Source organism: Asparagus officinalis, chromosome 9 (genome assembly GCF_001876935.1).
Source record: "Asparagus officinalis chromosome 9, Aspof.V1, whole genome shotgun sequence".
Taxonomy (NCBI): Eukaryota; Viridiplantae; Streptophyta; class Magnoliopsida; order Asparagales; family Asparagaceae; genus Asparagus; species Asparagus officinalis.
In genome coordinates this window covers 1,675,758-1,700,127 of record NC_033802.1, presented here as the reverse complement: position 1 = coordinate 1,700,127, position 24,370 = coordinate 1,675,758, and the positions used below count along the sequence as shown (strand labels likewise).

The window sequence follows — 24,370 nt, the reverse complement described above, 5'->3', positions numbered from 1 at the left end:
GAATCACACCATAAAGTGGTAGTGGTTCAATGCATTACATATTAGCTTACTTGTGTACTATAATCCTATATATACACATACATAAAGCAAAGCAACCAAAAGGTTGTCTGATTTTGCAAAAGACAGTTGCAATTACAATTGCGCTGTTTGTTTCAGTATATAGCTATAACCTATTTACAATTAATCACTTTTTTGTAAAATTAGGCAAAGGTCAATTTTGCATAAAAAGAAAAAAGAAAAAGGGTTAATTGCTGCGTAGTTCCCTGTAATATCGTTGTTTTGGACTTACGACACTGTAGTGTCATTGTTGTAGATAGATCCGGGTTAAATTTTTTTGACTCTCCTTCCCTCAGACTCAGGTAGACTCACTAATTTCACCCAAAGGCAATCTTTATATAATTTCGACTAGAGTAGAAGAGTCTCCAAAAAAAAAATTACCCTAGGGGTTTATCTGCAACAATAAAACTACAGCGTTAGTAAGTTCAAAACAGCGGTACTACAAGGGGTTTATGTACAATTAACCCAAAAAGTGATCCTTATTTTGCGACTACAGTTTTCAGCGAAACAAATGGCGAACACTAGAACTAATGTTTTGCAAATTGCAACTACAATTACAATTGTAATTTTCCGCACACCAAACAGCTTGTAATTATTGTTTTTTTTTCTTCATGTTTAAGGAAGCTTAAGTTGATGTCATTTTACTTGCTACCGAACAATTGCAACAGAAATGTCAGAGCAAGTAATATGAATAATGCATTCTACTATGTGAATGAGATCACGTGTGTTTGTTGAAGGTTGTTGCCAGAGCATCAGCCAGCTGAAGCCCCCTGTCACTCAGCATGGGATATATTGATACTTCTTCTAGAGAGACTTGTACCTCTTTCACCATTGCTTAAGCAATGTTGATAAACAATATTAAACTATTGCAAATAAATAAAAAATGATACAAATGGAGGAAGACAACAAGAACTTCAACAGGGAACTACAACAAGAATTTCAACAGAGAACCAAGTTGTAATACATAAATGTTGCATCAAAACACTTAACACCACTAACTTAATGATGCAGCATATATGACCTAAATCCTCAAAAAGTAGAGAAATAGTGAATCATTCAGTCCCTTTTTGGTAATCAATTAGTCTGCTTCACAAAGAACTTAGCTTCAGTCAATTTCAGCCAAACAGCTTAAAGAATTATTAAATTGCAAATTACTATAAGGAAGTAATGAACATCATAACTGCAAAGTAAGACTACTCGGAAAAAAACATGCAACCTTGGGGTGCTATTGATTTCCCCAAACAGATACATAGATAATTTAAGATGGAATGGGGGATGAATAAACACAAATTTTAAAATCAAAACATGCTTAAAAATGTCATAAGCTAGAGGCTTGTAGTTGATCATGATGCAATGCAGAACAGTGATTGAAGGATAAATGTCACATACGCTAAATTATTCTATGACGAGATAAAGAGTGTCAAAATAACGGTACCAAACTGACACCCTCTCAACTCATGTAGGAAGCTAGGAACCAAGAAGCCAATAGAGTCGCTCTTGAGGTATACAGCACCTTTTGGTTTGCTTGATATTCATGTCCTTCAACCAACTCAAGAAGCACTTGATGGTGATGTTTTTGGTGGTGCTGGTGGTTCAGCACAAGCCCTCAGCACGGCCTCATTCTGCAGCAGGATTTTGAATTAAGAACTCAAATGAAGAACAATGATAAAGAAAAACAGTGAGGCCAATTGATTAAGAGACAGCTACTCCATATTAATGACAAGTCATGAACGTATATATAGCTGATGTATTTATTCGATCAAAATCACAAGAGTAAATATACCAGAGCTAAAGATCTGCATGCAAAATACATCTCTAAATTTGAGAAAGTAGCATAGCATATGGTACTAAATTTGAGAACAAATGCACAGCATGATAATTGAAGAATATATTGTGTGACATCAACATGACAGAAATAGAAAGAAACTAGCAATTACAACTAATTCCAGGATGTTATAATAAAATAAGAAAAACAATTCTTGTAATGTCTAAGGCTTTATTTGTGCTTGTTCAATTAGTTAAAGAAGCTTCAATTGTTGTCCCAGCTAATTCATTCAGCTTACTGCATAAGCCTCAGCTCAGCCTTGGGCATATATACAATCCCAGACGATTAGTAGCAAATACATTTTAAGAATATGTGCCAAAAAATGGATAAGCAAAAGAGAAAAACGATGAGCAGACGAACAATGAAAGTGAGCATCAAATCTTATTCTGACACTATCGCAAGTTACTATGTAATATACTATAGTATGTTGGGTAAATTTTATTTGAGTTAGCGAGTGGCTCTAGAAAATAATTAAGTTACTTTAGGAATATAAAAAAGAAATTAAGTAAGTATTTGACTGGAAAGCAGTATGAACCGCAATTGAACTCACTTGAAACTAGGATATGAAAATATTCTCAACTTAATTAGCATACCCTCAACAGCTGAATTAAACCTGAGAAAAGCACATATAAAGTATTAACGAGTCAAGGATGAATATAAACTGGTCCCTGCTATGCTTCATCCTATATGTTTACTTTAGCAAGCAGACTTTTGTTTCAAGCTCAGCTCATTTAGGTTATCAGAAGATCTAGAAAATTACAGTACAAAGAAATTTGAAACACTATTAACTAACTTGAATTTAGGACCCAGAAAAATTCCCAACTTACCGAGCTTCGGTAGCTGAACCTGAACATCTACTGAGACCATATGAAGTTATGAACCATTAACGAGCTGAGCACAAACAAAAGTTAAGATGACTCATCTATGCTCAACCTTGTGCATTCAGTTCACTTTATTAATCTTAGACCCACGTTCAACCTTAGGTTAGTTATGTCATGGAACAACTCTAAACAAAGTTTTGAGACCATCTTTAGCTGATTCTTGAGCTTGATGAGCCTATCAGCAGCTCTAGGAGGTATACATGACGAACACAAACTTAATGTCAGAAGAAGCAAAAAAGAAGGTCCTTAGAAACGATCGTGCCTAAGGTATATATGCCTGACATAATAAATGTAATGGCTGGACTATGGAGAAACAATAGAAAAGCATTTTAGAAGCAGGCGAACATGAACAAGATAAATGTAGCAAACAATTTGTATATAGGCTCTTTTGAACAATAAAAAATGGCTAAAACTGTGAAGGAGTAAGAGACCTTTAGAAGGAATGTATACTTCCCCTTAGAAGTTTAGTAACACCTTTTATAACAGATTAGCAAGCATGCACAAATGACTCAGAATCTAAGTTGCACGGAAACGGGCACCAGTATAGGTATGGGTGTGGGTATGGATACCAGACACAACATATTTTTACAATGTAGGGTACGGAGACATGGCTACATATACGTATTGGAAGTAGTAATTTACATGATATTCGTTATTGTTATCAATTCATAAGTCATTAGAATTAAAATTCCTATAACATTTGCTCAGCTCATTTAGGTTATCGGAAGATCTAGAAAATTAGAGTAAAATGGAATTTGAAACGCTATTAACTAACTTGAATTTAGGACCCAGAAAAATTCCCAACTTACTGAGCTTCGGTAGCTGAACCTGAACATCAACTGAGACCATATGAACCATTAACGAGCTGAGCACAAGCAAAAGTTAAGATGACTCATCTATGCTCAACCTTGTGCATTCAGTTCACTTTATTAATCTTAGACCCACGTTCAAGCTTAGGTTAGTTATGTCATGGAACAACTCTAAACAAAGTTTTGAGGCCATCTTTAGCTGATTCTTGAGCTTGATGAGCCTATCAGCAGCTCTAGGAGGTATACATGATGAACACAAACTTAATGTCAGAAGAAGCAAAAAAGAAGGTCCTTAGAAACGATCGTGCCTAAGGTATATATGCCTGACATAATAAATGTAATGGCTGGACTATGGAGAAACGATAGAAAAGCATTTTAGAAGCAAAGAAAAACAGTGAGGCCAATTGATTAAGAGACAGCTACTCCATATTAATGACAAGTCATGAACGTATATATAGCTGATGTATTTATTCGATCAAAATCACAAGAGTAAATATACCAGAGCTAAAGATCTGCATGCAAAATACATCTCTAAATTTGAGAAAGTAGCATAGCATATGGTACTAAATTTGAGAACAAATGCACAGCATGATAATTGAAGAATATATTGTGTGACATCAACATGACAGAAATAGAAAGAAACTAGCAATTACAACTAATTCCAGGATGTTATAATAAAATAAGAAAAACAATTCTTGTAATGTCTAAGGCTTTATTTGTGCTTGTTCAATTAGTTAAAGAAGCTTCAATTGTTGTCCCAGCTAATTCATTCAGCTTACTGCATAAGCCTCAGCTCAGCCTTGGGCATATATACAATCCCAGACGATTAGTAGCAAATACATTTTAAGAATATGTGCCAAAAAATGGATAAGCAAAAGAGAAAAACGATGAGCAGACGAACAATGAAAGTGAGCATCAAATCTTATTCTGACACTATCGCAAGTTACTATGTAATATACTATAGTATGTTGGGTAAATTTTATTTGAGTTAGCGAGTGGCTCTAGAAAATAATTAAGTTACTTTAGGAATATAAAAAAGAAATTAAGTAAGTATTTGACTGGAAAGCAGTATGAACCGCAATTGAACTCACTTGAAACTAGGATATGAAAATATTCTCAACTTAATTAGCATACCCTCAACAGCTGAATTAAACCTGAGAAAAGCACATATAAAGTATTAACGAGTCAAGGATGAATATAAACTGGTCCCTGCTATGCTTCATCCTATATGTTTACTTTAGCAAGCAGACTTTTGTTTCAAGCTCAGCTCATTTAGGTTATCAGAAGATCTAGAAAATTACAGTACAAAGAAATTTGAAACACTATTAACTAACTTGAATTTAGGACCCAGAAAAATTCCCAACTTACTGAGCTTCGGTAGCTGAACCTGAACATCAACTGAGACCATATGAACCATTAACGAGCTGAGCACAAGCAAAAGTTAAGATGACTCATCTATGCTCAACCTTGTGCATTCAGTTCACTTTATTAATCTTAGACCCACGTTCAAGCTTAGGTTAGTTATGTCATGGAACAACTCTAAACAAAGTTTTGAGGCCATCTTTAGCTGATTCTTGAGCTTGATGAGCCTATCAGCAGCTCTAGGAGGTATACATGATGAACACAAACTTAATGTCAGAAGAAGCAAAAAAGAAGGTCCTTAGAAACGATCGTGCCTAAGGTATATATGCCTGACATAATAAATGTAATGGCTGGACTCTGGCGAAACGATAGAAAAGCATTTTAGAAGTAGGCGAACAGGAACAAGATAAATGTAGCAAACATTTGTATATAGGTTCTTTTGAACAATTAAAAATGGCTAAAACTGTGAAGGAGTAAGAGACCTTTAGGAGGATCGTATACTCCCCCTTAGAAGTTTAGTAACACCTTTTATAACAGATTAGCAAGCATGCACAAATGACTCAGAACCTAAGTTGCACGGAAACGGGCACCGGTATGGGTATGGGTGTGGGTATGGATACCAGACACAACATATTTTTACAATGTAGGGAACGGAGAAATGGCTACATATATGTATTGGAAGTAGTAATTTACATGATATTAATTATTGTTTTCAATTCAGAAGTCATTAGAATTAAAATTCCTATAACATTTTTTAAATTTCTTTAACTATGTTTATTATTATAAACTGGAAAGTGGTCGTTTTTGAACTATACAAGGACTCTAAGACCCTTTAATTGTACTTTTGAACTTGGGCATAGGCTGAAACAAACCTAACCTGTGTCTACGGAATATTGAAGAAATGGTCGTGAAGTGTAGGATATATATTCAAGAAGTGTATGGAAAGTATTTTAAATTAAAACATATATAGTATATACTATAATTGAGTACATGTTTGAATAAATGTATGCATATATCCAAGGAGTGCCATGAGGTTTAGGTACGGGAACGTGTTAGCTATGTGTCTGGTACGACTTACGAGTATAGCTTCATGATAGAAGTATCAAGGTAACATAACTCAGAAAGCAGCCAAGAAAAAGCCACAGCAGTAATGTAGGGTCCCAGATCTCGCCCTGAGGATGTTTGCGCTTTAGATAGAAAAAAATCATATTAGTATTGGGGTATATCCCTAAAATTCCTAGAAAACTAGAGGTTTATGAATCGTGGGATTCAATATCTCCAATAGACTACAGAATAATGTTGCATCAATTTACTGTAGCACGAATAGTGATTATTGGGTCCTCCCATTATTATAGAGGAATAGATATAAGCTTAAGTTTCTTGTAAGAAAATGAATATTCTATTCAAATTCACTAGATGAGAATTTAATTGAAGAGGAAGATTCCTGAATTGAAAATAACATTAACATAGGAGGTGGCAGATTTGGGGGGTGATAACGAGTAAACATCAACTTATGATATTGTGTGTGGACTTAAAATCCTTTGATTTACAGCCAGAACTTGGTGATTGTTTCACTATATCATTCTGTTCACATGTCACACTTTGAACTTAAAATTAAAACTTCCTTGCTTAAACTTTATTGTTTATGTGGTTGATTTTATGACACGAGTTACACTATATTTTTGCCTTCCATATCGTGAATAACTTTATGAGATGTCGAAGTGTGAACTCTTGGTTTTTAGATAACCGATAAGTTTTTTCTACTAGATAATATATTAATTTGGTTTGCCTTTATGACTGTAATTGTGACTTGTATAGTTGTATTTTATAATTCCTGCAACTTGTGTTAATCATGTGGCACGTGCACTTTACCTTTTAGCATCATTCATCAATCTTATGGTGAAATAGGTTATTAAGAACATGTTATATTTACTCACACGTCATATATAATTTGTACTGATCTTTTTTAAAAAAAAATTGCTGATGTATTACCCATTTTGGTGCCTTTTGACCCAGATGACATACAACCTTGTTGCTTTGCATTGAAATTTTCTTTAAAATTTGTTCTAGTCCAACTTGAGCATATGCACCTTCTAATACTCGTGGATTTTGTTCATTTTAAGCGGGCATCAAACTCCTATCAGAATATATGTTTTGCAATAGTTTTAATCCTTAGATTAATGGACTTAAGGTTAATTTTGATCAACAGATCTAATCTTAGCCTTTCAGATATAAAGAACATATTAATAAATTCTCTTCCACTACATGAATAAAATTCTTCAAATATTTTTTGGTATTCTCATATCCGCTTTGTGTTGGCATGTATATCCGTGTATATATTCGCATGTATGTTTGTATATATATTCGATTTTAACAGATAGGAATATAAGTTTTCCTTAGTGAGGCAAATATGTATATTTATCTGTATTTGTGGTTAGTAAGCGGCTATGGACACGATATTTAAATGTTAGTCCCTCAAATCTTCAATGATTTGATATTCATCCCTCAAATCTATGAATTGCTCATGAGTCCCTCAAATCTTAAGGATCTTGCAATTTGGTCCATCAATGACCAAAACACCCCCCCCCCACACCCTCCAACTTGAATATCCTAAATCCATAAACCTAACTCCCACTGCAGCCCCATACTCACCTGCCTTTGACCACCCCATCATCAGCCTCCTCTCTCTGCTGACCTTCTATGGTCTTGCTCAGGATTAATAAAAGTTTTTGTTTTTTTTTTTCCTCTTGCTACATCTTTTTTGAAGATGGGCAATAGGGAGAGGGGTTGAAATTGGAGAATGATGATAGGATTGATGATGAGGTATGGTCAAGTAGCCAAATGAGTAGGGGGCATGTGCAGGAGTTTCAGGTTCAGCGGATTTAGAGGATAGATATTGAGAAAAAGAGAGGATATTTTGGTTTTTGAGACTAGCCAATTGTGAGAATTTAAGATTTGAGAACTCATAACGAAGTTTAGATTGAGGAACTAATGTAGGATTATTAAGGTTTGGAGGGACTAATATCTAAAACCTATAATTCTATACACCGTTCGGTACTGCTCAAGGAGCCTGATGCAATAATGTGTAACTTAGAATTCCTTAGGTTCCTATCTCTAAGTCGTAAGAAAAAGGCTGTTCAAGTGTAATAAAATTGCAGGTGTAGGGTTCTTAATAAATGAATTCATCTTCATTCCAGCGGCAAGCCTCTTCGAGAAACTCATTACTGGTTAATTTACATTCTATGTATAATTGAGTTGGCTAATCATAGCTAATGCTCCTGACATAGATTGAGATGCTATAAAACTTTCTTGATTTAGCCCAATTGGGTTTCAATGGGTAGTATATGCAGTGGAGGTGACCCGATTAGAGTTCGCACGGATAATTTCTAATTTTTTGGATTGATGTAATATCAGTTAGGCTGTTTTCCAAGTATTCTCACCTAGTTACTGATGTCTAACTTCATTGACGGTATGTGTTAAGGAGCAAGCTAACCGTTGAATTGTTTTTCACCAGTAAAGAAGGGCACTAGTTAATTTTTTGAATAACCCACTAGTTGCGTCCATCTTTTCTATGTTGTGTTTTCTATTAATTATATTTTAAATTCAATTTATTGTTCGTCATACATTCGTATTTATGCTTCATTTATTATCCCGGTGTTAGTGATTACCTGCATCGTTTTCATGGAATTGGACTCAGAGTTTTGTATGAGAAATCAAATTGGTCGCGAATTAGTTTGAGAAAGGAGTATGAAGAATCTTTATTTTGCCCATATTACGCCTTTTGTTTAAAAATAATAAGTTTTTCGCGGAGCAGCTAAAGCAAAGCTCTATTTATATCCAAGCGCGGAGTATAACAGGGTTTGCACCGCGCAGTCCCCCAGAGCTGCATATATATATATTAATATATATAGTATATATAATATATATATATATTATATATATATATATATATAAATTTGGTTTGTTCTTCATGATTTAAATTGTGATTAATAATTCATGCATAGTGTGTTAATCCTGTGATGTGTCATGTGCTTTATTTTTCAGCATCATTCATCTACCTTGTGGTGGAAAAAGGTTATCATGCATCATGTTCTCTATGCGCTGCCCAAACCAAATTCACATGTGAGCTGCATTATGCATCATGTTCTCTATGCGCTGCCCACAACTAATTTGTTTCTACCCCTATAATGCGATTCCTTTTTCCATGCATCATGTTCTCTATGCGCTGCCCACAACTAATTTGTTTCTACCCCTATAATGCGATTCCTTTTTCCTTTCTTCGGTACAAAAGCATATAGAGGACAACTAATTTGTTTCTACCCCTATAATGCGATTCCTTTTTCCTTTCTTCGGTACAAAAGCATATAGAGGCTAAATTTTAGTTCTGTGCCCTCTCGATCGGCTTGGGGGAAGGGAAAAAAAAAGGAAAACTACTATTTTTAAGGCCTAAACCAGACCCTAAACCCAATTTCACAAACTGAACCAGGAAAGACAAAAATTTGCATCGAATTGAAGCGTTTCTAACCCTAGAATTGGGACTGATACCTGCCAGACTCGGCGGAGGCGCTTCTTGGCGTTGGCCTTGCGGGTGGTGGTGAGCTTGATCTTCTTCCATAGAAGCCCAGGGGAGTTGTTCCTCCTCACGATCTCCATTGCTCGAGTCCCCCAAAATGCCCCAAAACCCATTCTCTCTCTCTCTCTCTCTCTCTCTCTCTGTAGGGTTTAAGATTTTGAGACGCGCCTTCGTTAGATCGCCGGGCTGGACTCAAAAGGATAAAGTTTCACTAAGGCCCCCGTTAAGTTTAAGACTATCTCACATAACCGCTAACATTTGCCCTATTTGCTTATATATATTATCATGTGAGGAGGAGCAAGCGGACAGAGTTGTTTAAGAGGTTACCTTTATTTTCTACTATTTCCCCCTTTTTTCAATAGGCCGTCGTTATTTGGGTTTGATGTGCAGAGGAGAGAGATGGATTTTGGAATAGTTTGAGGAAGAAAAACAAAACCAATGTATTTTAGAGAAAAAGTTAGAAGTTCAATGGATTTTAGAAGTTTTTTTTTTACAACAGCAAGGGGCATACTGTTGTAAAAAATAAGCTAAAATGTCAACTTGGTTTCTGTAATAGGGTTTCATGTTCAAATTGGTGCTCGTACTTTATTTTTTTCTCAGCTTAGGTCTTTGCACAGGAGTTCCATACTCCAATTGGTCTCCCTATTGTATTTTTTTTCTAAACATAATCTCTGTATCGGGGATTCATACTCAAATTGGTCCCCGTACTTTATTTTAATTTTCAACGTTTTGCAACAAACTCCTAATAACTTTCTATATATCACTAAATCCTCCATGAACTTTAAAAAAAATCAACCTACACCCCCCATATAGCTTTCAAAATCTTAACCCCCAGTGACTTCCAAATCACATCAAACCCCCAATAAATTTTAGAATTGCAGAAAATCCCAAATAAGATTCCAAATTTTTGCAAGTAACCACGGTATATAAGAACAAAAAATAACATAAAAAGGCATTTTGAAGGATAATTTCAGCAACAGAAAAAAATTAATTAGAATTTGTGATCCTAAGATGAGCGAACAATAGCAAAATCAATAAAAAAAATGAAAGGTTTCTATTTCTAGGATTGCAACTATAAAAAGGTCATAAATGAGTTTTTAATAATTTAAGGAGTATTTTGGTTCTTTTTAAGTCACATGGGTTGCATGTGCCACATCAGATGTAACCATGTTAACTTTGAGAATTTTTTTGCAAAAGTTAGTGGGGGATTTTAGTGTGAATTGGAAGTTATTAGGGGTTTCGTGTGATTTTGAAAGTTATTAGGGGTTTACTGTGATTTTTTAAAGACGTTATTGGGGATTTAGTGTAATGTTGAAAGTTATTTGGGAGTTAACTACAAAACGCTAAAAGTTAAAATAAAGTAGGGGCAATTGAGTATGAAGCCCCCATAGGGACACAACGTAGGGAAAAAATAAAGTAGGGGCCAATTTGAGGATAAAATACTAGTACAAGGATCAAATTGAGAAAAATACAATAAGGCCCATTTTGAGTTTGATGCCCCAATACCTGGACCAAGTTGGATTTTTAGCCAAGAAATAGGTTAGTAGTTTTCTAATAAATTGGTAAACTTGAAGGTCTTTAAGAATAATTACTCTTGAGGCGTATAGCTTTTTTTTTTAACAAATGGAGGACTTATTAACTCGCCTGCTTAAATAGATGGATTAGTAAACCCCTCAATTCGAAAGTTAACTTATTTTAAGCTTCTCTAGCTGGTTTTCTCAATCCTTTTATAATTTTGGTGTTGGACAAATTCTGATGCTTTTATTCAAATTATCTCTTATGTTGAATTTTTATGTTTGTCAGGGTTTCGAAGGTGATAACCATGGATATAGTTAAAGCTGATCGACTAAACTACGTTAAATATTCTGTGTTCTTCTCGATTATGGTTGTTTATGTGATTATGGACTAGTTTCCGGATTGCGGAGGTTGTAGGGAACTAAAATCCCCAACATTTCTTTAGCTTTAACTATGTATATTCCATCAAATCTAAATATATTACAAGAGTTATAATTCGGAATAACAAATGATGGCTGTGTAATTGCTGAATATTTAAATTTTTCGATCGAAAAGAAATATTGTGACGAAACCTGAATGAGCTCCATGAGGAAGTGTACGTCCTTGGCGTAGAGTTCCTCTGAGAGATAGTTGACGGCCTGGTGCATGTCTTCGGCCAGCGGATTCTTCTGCTCTCGACCAATGAAGAATCTGTCTCTTCTTATGCTTTCTATATGTTCACGGGCTTTCTCCATCTTTAAAAACTAAAGAAACAAAAATCCTCAAGAATCAGGAGAAAATTTTTGAAGAAGTATGTGGTTGCTTTTGCATTGTGATGTTATGCTAAAATCCTATTTTAGCAATAGAAGTCAGATAAGTTTAAAATGGATCAGGTTAATTAGTCTTAACAACAAAATCCAACAAAAACTTAGGGTTAAAAGTTCAAAAATTAGCATGTGAGTACCACATGAGAATTTACGGATGAAAATTTCCGCGTTTGCACAATGAGGGTACATATTCAAGTGCAAATTTTGAAAACTTTAGGATGTATAAGTGCCGCTAAAAACAAGTCAGGGTATATAAGTGCAAAGTAGAGCAAACTATGAGGTATTTAGTATTTACATGCACTCAAGTCTTCAAACAATAATAACTATTTACTATCTTCTTCAAGACAGCAAAATAGAACATAGCAAAAAGATCAATTGAGGTCACTTCAATATGCTGATGACACTTTGCTTTTTGTCAAGAGCAATTCACATAACATATATATTCTCAAAACAATCTTGTTTATTTTTGAGGAGACATCTGGCCTTGGCATCAATTACTCCAAATCTTCTTTGATTTATTTTGGCAATATCCAAAACAGAGGCATTTCATTAGCTGCCAAGCTCAATTGTAAAGTGGAAAAACTCCCTATTAAATACCTTGGTTTACCCCTGAAATATGGAAAATTATTGAAGACTGATTGGCAACCTCTACTGGACACCATGCAGAAGAAACTTTCCACATGGAAAAAAAAGTTGTTTATCATTTGGTGGAAGACTGGTTCTACTAAACTCAGTTCTCTCTTCAATTCCGTTATATTTCATGTCTTTCTACAAATTGCCTACTTGGTTAATCAAAGATATAGATAAGATTAGAAAGAACTTTCTCTGGAATGGAATTGCAGACTCCAATGCTTTCAAATGTAAGGTAAACTGGAAAAGAGTATGTATGAGTAAATCTGAGGGTGGCTTAGGAGTTAAAGATCTGAGTATCTTTAATTCTTCTCTTCTAGCTAAATGGCTTTGGCATTGTTTGGACATCAATTCTACTACTGGCTCCTATCTTAGACAGCTTTATTGTAACAGGAATCTGAACATTCAGTCTTTGAGGTCAAATACTTCATATTCATCCTTTTGGAATGCAATCATATCTCATAATGATGGTTTTTTCCAACAAATTATATGGAAGCTAGGCTCTGGTAACAAAATAAGAATTTGGGAAGATAAATGGCTTGGAGTTAACTCCTTAGCCAGTTTATATCCCTCACTATATAACCTGGCATTTTCTATAAATGTTCCCATAAGTAGCCAGAAACATTTTCAAGCTAATGAATGGCATTGGCATGTTTTGCTTAAGAGAAGCTTAAATCAAGCATCACATTTTGATAAAATGCAGCTCATGAACAACATTGGAGCTTTTTATGTCAATAATCAACATGATCAGGCAAAGTGGTCTCTCACTTCTACATGGGTATTCTCAGTCAAATCCTTATACATATTTCTCAATTCCAGAGGCATTCAATCTCCTATTTACAAAGGCATATGGAATCCCCTACTACCGAGCAAGGTCCAGTTTTTACTTGGTTATTGTTCAATAACAAATTGCACACTAAGGATGTTCTAATTCTAAAAGGCTGGCAAGGTGATACATTATGCAGCTTTTGTGGTTTGGAAGATGAATGTCGAGAACATCTTTTCTTTTCATGCCCTTTATCATTGCAAATATGGAGACATTTTCAAAAGTATGAGTTATATTTTCAATGGCCACATACTTTCATGGAGCTTCTACATTCTGTAGAACATTTAAAAGGCATGCATGGACATATCTGACGTCTGATTTTTTCTGCTACATGCTGGAACATATGGATTTCAAGAAATAAGTTTATTTTTTATCATACTCCTCTCCCATACAAATCCATTATTAATCAAATTATTTCTGGAATTTATGAATGGACAGGTGCAAGAAAAGGTTCGGTGGCTCAACGTCTATCTAAAAAACTAGAACATCATCCAATCAGCAGAGAGAATGTTTAAGAAAGCTTGGAGGATACACAGGAAGTTGATTTTGGAGATCTTTTGAAGTCTTTTTGTAACTCTTTTGTTTTTGAACAGTTATGTTGTTTTTAGTCTTATGTTTTGTTAGTCTATAGAAAATCTAATTCAAGTAAATATACGTATGGCTGGCTTTGGTTCTTTCTTATATCTGTGTCAACGATGAGTGACGGCAAGGCCCACTCCTCATCTTCACAGATCTCTAAAAGAAGAAAGTTATACGTTCCTATTTAGTTGAATTTTATTTTCTATCTACCAACATTTGGATACAATTTGTATCCTACTTTTTGTAACTATAACATATATATTTTAATGAACGGGGAGCATCCCCTGTTTTTCTGTCAAAAAAAAAAAAGATAGATATAACATTAGTTATATCACCTTAACTTTTCACATTTTTATTTTCTATCACCAAACAAAAGTTTTTATTAATCCCTCATATCTTTAATATTTTTTAAAATTAGTCCCTTAACTCATTGAAATTCCCGTTACTTATAAGTTGTTTAAAAAATTAGACCTTGCAACTAGATCCCTGCAGGATTCTTATAAATTGTTTCAGATTATTCATCCAATTAAGAGGAGCACTAAGTACCAAGCAATTTCAATGATTAGAGGGATTAACTTCAAAATAGGGTTTTTTTTTTAGATGCGTGCCCCTGATATCTTTAACATTAAGAAATTCGAACCTCAAATCATTGAAATTGCTATGTAGTCCCTCAAATTTAATTAATTTTCAAATTAGTCCCATTTGTAGTTAATCCGTCTAAATTGCTAGCTGATTAGTTGTGAACCACACATGGTCCGAATTTGAGGTACTAAGCAGCAATTTCAATAGTTTGAGGGACTAATTCAAAATATTAAAGATTTAAGGGACCAATAACGGAAAACAGAAACCCTTCAAAATATTAAAGATTTCAGGGACTAATATCGAGACAGAGAAAAACTCAAATGATCTTTTTCTAGCAAAAATTAATGTTTGTTCTCAACATTTTCACAAAGTGCTTTCCTCTTCTTCCGTTCATATTCAGTTCCGAAATGCTAATGCAAGCAAGGATGATCATCTACATGCTACGAAAACACAAGCGCACCTACAAAATACATCCAACAAAGAATATTTGATAACCCAGGTCCGGAATCGAACCCAAGACCGTAGACGCTATACTGGAACCCCCTAACCATTAGACCAGTTCGGAATCGAACCCAAGACCGTAAACGTTATACTGGAACCCCCTAACCATCCAGATCACTCGCGTCGGGTTACATTATAGATTTTTGCAAGCAATTATCAGATACATAAAAAAAAGGAGTGTAATAATTAAGCCTGCCGTACTCACCAGAAACGTAAACAGGAACTCAGCAGTAGCAAGCTCCTTCAAGAGTGAGAGAGAGAGAGTGGAGATGAGAGAATAAAGGAGCGCAAGCACCGGGCTTTTATATTTGCCTAAAGTTAGAAAAGGACGCAACGCATTCTCATGCATTCATTCTTATGCTTCAATTACTAGACAAATCGATCACGATCGTTCAAATGAGGTGATCCAACGGCCGCAGTAACAGATGCGGTTAGCAATTAAAAATGACCGACCGAAGTCAGCTGCCGGTTCAGTCCACATCATCTTTTCTCTGGTTGTGGGTTAAGTTTAGGGGTGTTAACGGAGCGGATACGGCTCGGATATGACACGTATCATATCCATATCTGATTACCCATCTCGGATACGGATACGGATACGGATATATGTCGGTAAGAAAAATTCATATCCATATCCGTCAAAATCGGATACGGTTATGGATATAAATGCGGATATATACACGGATATGCATGTGGATACAAAAAGGATATGAGAAAACTAGATAGTATTCAGAAAAATATAGTCATGTCGGATATGCATGTGGATACAAAAAGGATATGAGAAAACTAGATAGTATTCAGAAAAATATAGTCATGTGATACAAAAAGAGTAACTAGATAGTATTCAGAAAAATATAGTCATGTGATACAAAAAGAGTTCATTAATATGTTCATTATGATTAAAAAGTTGAGATTAGACATCTTGATCATCAAAATTAACCAAAAATCCATAATCTGAGAATCGAAACTATCGTAGGAGTATTACCAATATGTATTCGGATATTTTCGGATACGGATACGGATATTTCACTACAAAACCATATCCGCAATCATATCCTATCGATAATAGATTTGAATAATCATATTCGCATCCTAACGGATACGGTTACGGATATTTCCTCGGATACGGATACGGTTTGGCACCCCTAGTTAAGTTACTTTGATCTGGGAAGGCCGCTCCTTTGATCTGGGAATCTTCCTTTACTTTTGGGGCTTTTTCAAATTAGTGCTCTAAATGTTTAATGCTTCTTAGTTGTTCTATCAAATCGTTAAAATTGCTATGGGGACGTTAGTATTTTGATATTTTTCCCAAATCATTGTAATTGTTATTAAGCCCCCTTAATCATCTATATGTGCTGAAATTAGCCCCTCCATCGGATCTTCCATCCAGATCATTTAGCTATGGTCGGATTTATTCTAACCCATGCATGGATGGGTAATTGGTATTACCCCTACCAGGAAAAAGTCCTCACTTTATGTGTGTATGTGTGTATATGTATAGTGAGATAAAATCTTATTGCGAGATCGACTAATTGACTTATCAAATTCATGATTTGTACCATACATCTTTTTCAAAACATCATCAAATGTATATAATGAAAATTTCACATAGTTTGAAGTTTTCCATAATATAGTTCAAACCAGTTTAATATATTGATTTTTCAGACAGCTAAATAGCCACGCCCCTTTTGCACGTAACTAAAATAATAATTATAAATTTTAAAACATTATAATTTTTTTAATATACAGACGCCCCTTTTGCACGTAACTAAAATAATAATTATAAATTTTAAAACATTATAATTTTTTTAATATACAGATCATGATGAGGGCAAACCATGATGGGCGGTGCCGATTATCATATCGGGTGGCTAATTGGTCCAACTCATGATAAGAATTTCATCTCACTAACTCATTTCATCTTAATACCCTCAGAAATAGCTTGAACCCCTACATTGAAAGTGACTTTCTTCTGAGCTTTGGTTTAAGCTGACCAAGTTCAGAGAAGGGGATTCCTGCACAAATTTGCACTGCACACAGTACTCAACAAGGGAAGAAAACTTAATATTCTTAAAGTTGGAGACCATATAACACAATTGAGCCCAAATTAGGAGGGAGAAGATAGAAACATAACATAGATAATCATAACAACTAGTGATCTTTATGGTTCACATAACATTAAAGATCAAAGTGAAAGCTAGTACTGGAAATTAAACATATCAAGTGATCTTTATGGTTCACATAACATTAAAGATCAAAGTGAAAGCTAGTACTGGAAATTAAACATATCATCACACAAACAGAGAAAAGAAATTGCTAACGAACTTTGTGCTCTTTGTTTCTGTCAAGGAGAATGCCGATGACAAGAACTCCTCATCCTCCGCAAAAAGTTGCAGGTTCTTGCTCTTCATCAGGAATCCCACAGCAACATCATCAAAATCCAAGAGGCAGCTGAGCTTAATAACTTCAGCGAGTGCAGCAATATGATCAGCCCTCTCAAATAACAGTCCCTCCGATATCGCTTGAGAAAAGTAGCTAGCAAACTCAATCTTTGCTCTTTGTCCGCCTGACCTATCAATCTTCTGAATGAGTAACTTTGAGTTCTCCTTTTCCCATCGAATAATTCTACTTGCCTTGGCTATCAAAGTCTTGCCCGAGGAAAGTTGAAGGCGATAACTCATTGTAATAGGTTCATCAGTCTCAAAGACTGTTGAATCAAGAAGACACTTAATAATCTGTTGCCTATCCTCAAGGCATATATCAAGAAAAGGGTCTGCTAGAAACCCAAGAACAATTCTAACCAACCAAGTTTTTATTATGGTTCCTTTTGAATGATGTTTTCTGAAATCAGCATTTTTTGATAGGGAGGACTGGTCCTTTTCAATAGCCCCAGAAATAGTTCGAACCCCTAGGCTGCTGTAGATTAAGTTCATTTTAGCCCGAGAGGTTGAAGGTATAGTTGCTGGAGGATACCAAATGAATACAGATTCTTCAGAGGCCTCATCAAACAAATCCTTCAACATAAGATCATCAGGAACGAAGACATCTTGCTTGTTAGATAGCACAATTCCATTCCCTATTAGCATACAAATAAAATTTAGCCTAGAGTTTGAAATCTTATTTTAATTAAAAGCTTCAATTCAATTCAAAATCACAATTCCATTCCCTATTAGCACAATTCAATTCCATTCCCTATTAGCATATCCAAAATCACAAATAAAATTTAGCCTAAAGTAAAAAATTAAAAGCTTCTAATTTGCTATTTCGTTACTTTAGTGACAATCCTTTCGACTTTCTGACATGTATACATACTTTTCGGTAACCACCTCTCCCTACTCTATCACCACAACTAAGTAGTGATAATCAACAACTATATGCACTGACCCTCACCATCACAGTAAATCACTAGGCAACATTGTCGACAAATAAACAAATCTTATCCTGACAATTGTTGTATTAACCTATTCTCGTAAAAAAAAAGTTATAGAATTGATTGCAGATGTCTCAAGATCATTTGTGAAATGTAAAGGAATCTAGGACAAAAGTATATCAGATTACTGAGATTTCGATAAATAAGAAATATTTACCTGGAGGCAGTATGAATAATATATCATACTGTTGTAATTACTGACAATGTTATAAGCAAGCCAACATATTCTGGAGAAAACTGGAGGTTTAATACAAATCAAATGTATAGTAATGTCTTCTATAAAAAATGACGAGTGAAAGCAAGATATGAATTTTTTTTAAATGCTTATGGTTTTGCCATAGGAAACGCAGCTTTTGCATAATAGTAGAATAAAAGTGAATTACCTGTCATGTACGTTCTCTTTATCGTATAATTTTAATTTATGGCTGTTGGATGCATATAGCAGTTCTTTTCATTCTGCTCGTCTTAACTATTTTCAGACTGTATAATGTTTTTTTAAATCTAGCTCTTGCAACAATTTAGATGAAAACATTCATGGAAAGGCAAAATATCATGATTGATGCCAATATTGATGACAAATAAACACTATTAAATTTCGCAGATATCTCATGAACATTATATGGAATGTAGAAGAATCTTCGATAAAAGTATAGCAAATCTCTAAAGCTTGAGATATGATCACAAATGATTGAAAACCTTCATAATTAAAAGAAAACTGAGATAAAATGAAGTACCTGAAAGAACTGGAACCTTAGTGATCCTCTCCAGAAGATGGTTTGTCGTCTTCAAAAACCAGTGCTTTGCAATAAAGACCCAAAAAGCAATGCATTCAGCTTCAGTTGGTTGATGAAGGGCAGATTCCCACATATACCAGAGCTTGCAGTAATCTTCGACAGTTGGAACATTCTTAACCTTCAGTGCCAAGGAGAAGAATCCGAGCAACTTGCGCTCATAATACTTATCAAGAACATAGAGCTGAGAGCTGAAGAGATCATCCTTGTCGGAAAGAACACAACAGTATGATCCGACCCATTTGCCTCCTTCGGCGCCATCTGGTATCCAAATCCAATCAGAAGCTCCATCTTCAGGTTCCCATTTGAACTCCATCAAGTACTTGTAAACTCTAACTATGGCATTAGTCTGACAGTGGCATTTGAGATGATCAGCTAGCACTTTGCATCCATTACCATATCCCACAATAACTCCAAACATCTTTAGCTCTTCTCCATACGTTGAAATATCCGACCCGTAGAAATCCTGATCAAGAAAGGGTCCATCACCCCTTTCTAAAACAGGTTCCCACTTCGAATCATAGACAATGCACTCACCGGGGAACCTGTAACCCATGGCTGTCTTCAACCACTTCTTGTCAATACTTGCCATAAACTGCTCCCGAAAAATTTCCGCCTTTTTCCCCTTCAGATTCCGAATACATTTGAGCAACGAAAGACAGCTAGGTGCACTCACAGATGAAGGATCTTTAGGGATGTTCAGGCTAGTGACGACAAAATGGGCTCCCTCTTTGAATTCAACAGTGCAACCCAGAGCCTTGAGCTCATCTTTATATTCATAAATTCCCTTGCCATAGTAAGCCTCAGTATCATCAATAAAAGGAAGAGTAGCAATTGGCGAAACTGACTCCCATTCCGCCTCAAATAAGATGGATTCTTTGGGAGATCTGAACCCTGTTCGGGTGCGTATCCATTTTTCTGTGTGTATACAATTGGTAAGATCAGAAGGGAATCTGTATGAAATATTGGTCAACTGACGATAGCTTGAAAGCAATGCGAAAACATGTTTCTTTGTAAGCATAGATGAAGATGAAAGTAGCTTAAACCGGTTAGCAATGGCCTTGGATGCTTCCTCGAAACTCACGAGCACCCCAGCTTTCTTCAGTTCTTCCTTATAAGACCCAATCCTACCACCATAAAATGCCTGATCAACCAATGGAACTTCATCAACTACCTCGAGGAGGCAAGACCCAATCCTACCACCATAAAATGCCTGATCAACCAATGGAACTTCATCAACTACCTCGAGGAGGCATTCCCACTTCGAATCTACAAGAAAGCATTCCCTTGGCAATTTGTATCCGGTATGGGTTCTAACCCAACTTAACCCCCTGAGCTTATTAATAAACACTTCAGATGACTTCACATAGCGAATGCAATCAAGTATCAGAATCGCGGCGTCAGCTGCAACTGGAGAAGTTAGCTTGAAGTTGTCTACAACATGTTGGTGATTATGATTTAAGCCGACTACAACACCAAGTAGCTGAAGTTCAGTCCCATAGTTGAGAATTCTATCGCCGTAAAAGCCTTGATCAATGAAGGGAAGATTGCTTATAAGTGAGGCCGTTGTCCACTCAAAGGTTTTCAAAACAGATCCAACTGGAGATCTATAACCCTGAGAAGTCTTCAGCCAACTTCCATGTTTGATGCTAGAGATGAGATGTTCCGGGGACAGTCTCTTCTCCCTCAGTGCTCTAATTAAATCAAGAAGAGAGATTACATTTCCACTTGACAAAGTGGAGTTTGCTGCCAATGACATGAGATGGTTGCCGATGTAAGTTGATGCTTCCACAAAATCGAATCGAACACCAATGAATCTCAACTCTTCCTTGTAACTGCCAAGCTTGTAGTCATAAAACCGTTGATCCACCATGGGTATGTCAATGAGAGTGGACTCCATGCGCAGGAGACTTCCCCAGTCAGAATTAGAAAGGAACGATACAGACGGGGGCTTGTAACCAACTGATGTCTTAAGCCAACTTCCACTCTTGATGCAATGCAGAAACCTTTGCGGAATTTGAATACCTCTATATTTCAGCTTTGATATCCATTCTAAGAGCAAGAAGGTGTTCTCCTTCGTCAAAGGAGAAGATGCAGTAGAAAATGGGGCATTTGGAGGACATATCTTCGGAACATCAGAAGCTCCAATATGATTCTCAAGGAAGGGAAGAAGTATCTTTTCAGCAGTATAGTTTCCAGCGAAATTACCAGACATAATGTAGTCTGCTCCCATCTCAACATAACCCTCCCCTATCCAAACATTCGAACCCAATAATCCAACCCACCGGCTGCATTTTGCGGGAACCAAAGTCTTTTTTGTTTGTGCAGTCACATTTCCGTAGCTATTCACGAGCGGCATGCGACTGCACAACTCCTTGACAGCCCACTCTGTCAAATAGCCCTTCGAACAGGAGTGATAGAGGAAGTGAGCGAACGCAATCACATGCCTTCTATCATCCCGCAGGCTTGGCAAAGCCTTAAGCCCATAATTGTACACGTCTAAAACCTGGACTTCAGCGTTCGATTTTAACCAACTTATGATGGTAGCTTGTCTGGGATATGTTGCAAGAACTGTCTGAGTGTTTTGAGGTACAAAAAATATAGCAGAAGACAAGAATTCCCGGCTCCAACTAATCAACCAGGAAATGTTCTTGCTTTCTGAGGCAATACCTATCTTCTGGCTAGACGAAGCTGCTCCGTTTATGCTCCGCAAAGAGAAACTGCCACTCACGTCTACATACTTTATGAGAGGTATGTTGGCCATGTTGGTGCCCTTGAAGAAATCCTGCCATTTATTGGCTAGGAAACAAAGAAGATCCAAGTAAACCTCCTCAGTAACTTCCCTAATAAGATTGGAACTCTGAATGCAATTCGCGTACCACTGCTTATCCACAAACCCCACACCTAGAAAGTCCAACACCTCATCATTTTCTTTCCTATCGAACGATGAACTCAGGCAATAAATCCCATGGGATGACAAGTTCTTAAAGTCCACCTTAAGCTTCTCCACCGAACGATGAACTCAGGCAATAAATCCCATGGGATGACAAGTTCTTAAAGTCCACCTTAAGCTTCTCCACCTTGTCCAGGATATTCCAAAATTCTGGCATGGGATGACAAGTTCTTAAAGTCCACCTTAAGCTTCTCCACCTTGTCCAGGATATTCCAAAATTCTGGTATCAGCCGGCCAACTTCACCTGGCTTGGAGAAGAATTTTTGGCTAGTCTGAGATTCGCAGGGTACAATATGCTCTGCCACTACTCTTTGATGGACTGCCTCACGGAGTCCATTAGCGGTATTTTAGAGCTTTTCACTGGGAGGAAGCGAAACATGGAGGAAATGCAGGAAGGGGGAGCTGTCGGCGTTGATTTCACCAAGGAGACAAAAGCATTAGTGAAGGCAGAAGGAACACATTCAAGAATTCCTTTGTTCCAGGGGCTATCCAAAAGTATCGACTCCCTTGACGAAGATAGAAGGAAGTCTGCCTGAATTATGAACGGGAAGTTTGTGACCATCTCGGTGGGTAGAAAGGAGTATATGCCAGGTGTGGTTAGCCCTCGATTTAGCCGCTGTCCCCACGGAAAAGCCAGAATGATGACCCAGTCGTCGACTTCCATTCTCTTCTTCACCCTACAATCAGATTTCACGGGGAATTTTTGCTTCCACATGTAGTAGCTGCACTCTTCCTCTTCCTGTTTGCCGTTTTCTTGGGCAGCAAGATGGCGAGTGTATGATTCTGCATCTACGTTCTTTCTCATCTCAACATCCGTCTCACCTGAGATGGTTGGCTCACCGTGTTAAGCCTTGGATCATCATTTTCTTCCCTGACGGCAAGCTGTTTAATTTTTGAAAGGAACAATAGGATTTCAGGGTGCATTTTCGACAGCTGTTGCTTCACTGCCGCAACCTTTCCATCTTTTAACGGCAAGATTATTGTCGTCGTGGGAAGTTTCGTGGAAGGACCATATACTTGTTTTATGTTCGAGAGCATCAGATTATCCTCAACCCATTCAGGGACGATGTACCCAATGTTGCACTCTGGGCATGGTTCTTCGTTGAAGCGTATCTGATATCCATTACTAAAGACGTGAGGCTGACTGGATACCAGAAACACACTTTTGAAACCAATGCCTGCAAACGAATCAAAACGCAAGTGGTCTTCAGAAACAGAATTATGATTCCTCTAGAGATATTTTGACAGTTGCCTTCACTTAATTTGCTTTCAAAAGAGAAGATACTACAAGATAATGATGGTTATCGTACGTTCAAGGCAATACAACCAAGTTCAGATATTTTTCTCATGTTTTGCCCTTAGACACATTTTTCAGTACGAAGACCAAGTTCAGATATCCAAGTGCAGATCCAAGTGTATCGGAGAGTGTAAGGCGAAACAAAGATATGTTGCTATTCAAAACTAGTGAACATGAGGTCACAGGATGAAAATGATCAAACGCAATGCAAGCACTAACTAAAAACTACACGCACAAAAGTTCAAATGCGAATAAAAAGTAGTGAAAATGAGGTCACAGGATCAAAATGATCAAACGCATTGCAAGAACTTCCTAAAAACTACACACACAAATGTTCAAATGCAAAAAAAAAAAAAAGGGTCTTGCCGTTTACCTTTCTCCCCGATGTAACCACGATTGCGGCAGCCTTTCTTGGTGGACTTGCCGACCCTGCAGATGGATTCGATGTTGGCCGGCGTGAAACCCTTCTCATTGTTGAACACCAGCAGTGTTGCTGATGCTCCGGTGGCGGTGAGGTCTTTCGACGTGAAACCCTTCTCATTGTTGAACACCAGCAGTGTTGCTGATGCTCCGGTGGCGGTGAGGTCTTTCGACGTGATGACGAACTCCAGTGACGGCGGCGTTCCAGCTGGATACTGATTGTCTTCAGCATTCTGTTGATGATGATGATAGAAGAGCAAACGCAAATTAATTTATGAAACCCCTTTGAAGTTAAATCACCTTTTCATCACAAAACCCCTCAAACGTTTAAAAAAAAAAACACTTATTCCAAAATTCCCCTCTCCTTATTCCTCTTGATATATATTTTCCCTTTCTCTCAAAGGCAAAACACAGATTAGAAACTGAAAGTTACACAAAATTTTGAGGTCTAATCAAAGAATTTGTTAAAAATAAGTTAACTTTCGAATTGAGGGGTTTACTAATCCATCTATTTAAGCAGGCGAGTTAATAAGTCC

At 36.6% G+C, this 24,370-nt stretch overlaps 3 protein-coding genes and 1 long non-coding RNA gene across 4 annotated transcripts in view; all 4 read right to left on the bottom strand.

The window, feature by feature from the left end:
- Window positions 1,239-9,753, bottom strand: LOC109824169. The gene is made up of 2 exons (XM_020390700.1): window positions 9,480-9,753; window positions 1,239-1,679 (listed from the first exon to the last, which is right to left on the bottom strand). Exons 1-2 carry the CDS (start codon window positions 9,618-9,620, stop codon window positions 1,608-1,610), a joined length of 213 nt encoding a protein of 70 aa, XP_020246289.1. The 5' UTR covers window positions 9,621-9,753; the 3' UTR covers window positions 1,239-1,607.
- LOC109823795 lies at window positions 11,692-15,230 on the bottom strand. Its single transcript, XR_002242474.1, has 2 exons — window positions 15,152-15,230; window positions 11,692-11,765 (listed from the first exon to the last, which is right to left on the bottom strand). It is a non-coding gene; the product is annotated as an uncharacterized LOC109823795 (long non-coding RNA).
- On the bottom strand, window positions 17,181-22,403 carry LOC109824502. Its single transcript, XM_020391111.1, has 4 exons — window positions 22,300-22,403; window positions 20,374-22,159; window positions 19,108-20,304; window positions 17,181-18,019 (listed from the first exon to the last, which is right to left on the bottom strand). The coding sequence occupies exons 2-4, from the start codon at window positions 21,926-21,928 to the stop codon at window positions 17,235-17,237; spliced, it is 3,537 nt and encodes a 1,178-aa protein (XP_020246700.1). The 5' UTR covers window positions 21,929-22,159; window positions 22,300-22,403; the 3' UTR covers window positions 17,181-17,234.
- LOC109824133 overlaps window positions 22,802-24,370 on the bottom strand; it is a 2,909-nt gene continuing 1,340 nt past the window's right edge. Inside the window, exons 3-4 of the mRNA XM_020390660.1 lie at window positions 23,788-24,067; window positions 22,802-23,295 (exon numbers count right to left, since the gene is read on the bottom strand). Coding sequence (XP_020246249.1) covers window positions 22,919-23,295; window positions 23,788-24,067 — 657 coding nt within the window. The 3' untranslated portion in view covers window positions 22,802-22,918. The remainder of the gene's footprint in view (window positions 23,296-23,787; window positions 24,068-24,370) is intronic.

Bases quoted from the DNA above. Each gene is read 5' to 3' on its own strand.
- LOC109824169 (XM_020390700.1), bottom strand. From the start codon at position 9,620: ATGGGTTTTGGGGCATTTTGGGGGACTCGAGCAATGGAGATCGTGAGG. The intron at 1,680-9,479 runs GTATCAGTCCCA...ATCCTGCTGCAG, and splicing joins GCCTCCGCCGAGTCTGGCAG to AATGAGGCCGTGCTGAGGGC.
- LOC109824502 (XM_020391111.1), bottom strand. From the start codon at position 21,928: ATGGCCAACATACCTCTCATAAAGTATGTAGACGTGAGTGGCAGTTTC. The intron at 20,305-20,373 runs TTTATGGTGGTA...TTGATCAGGCAT, and splicing joins TCCATTGGTTGATCAGGCAT to TTTATGGTGGTAGGATTGGG. The intron at 18,020-19,107 runs GTACTTCATTTT...GTATGCTAATAG, and splicing joins TAAGGTTCCAGTTCTTTCAG to GGAATGGAATTGTGCTATCT.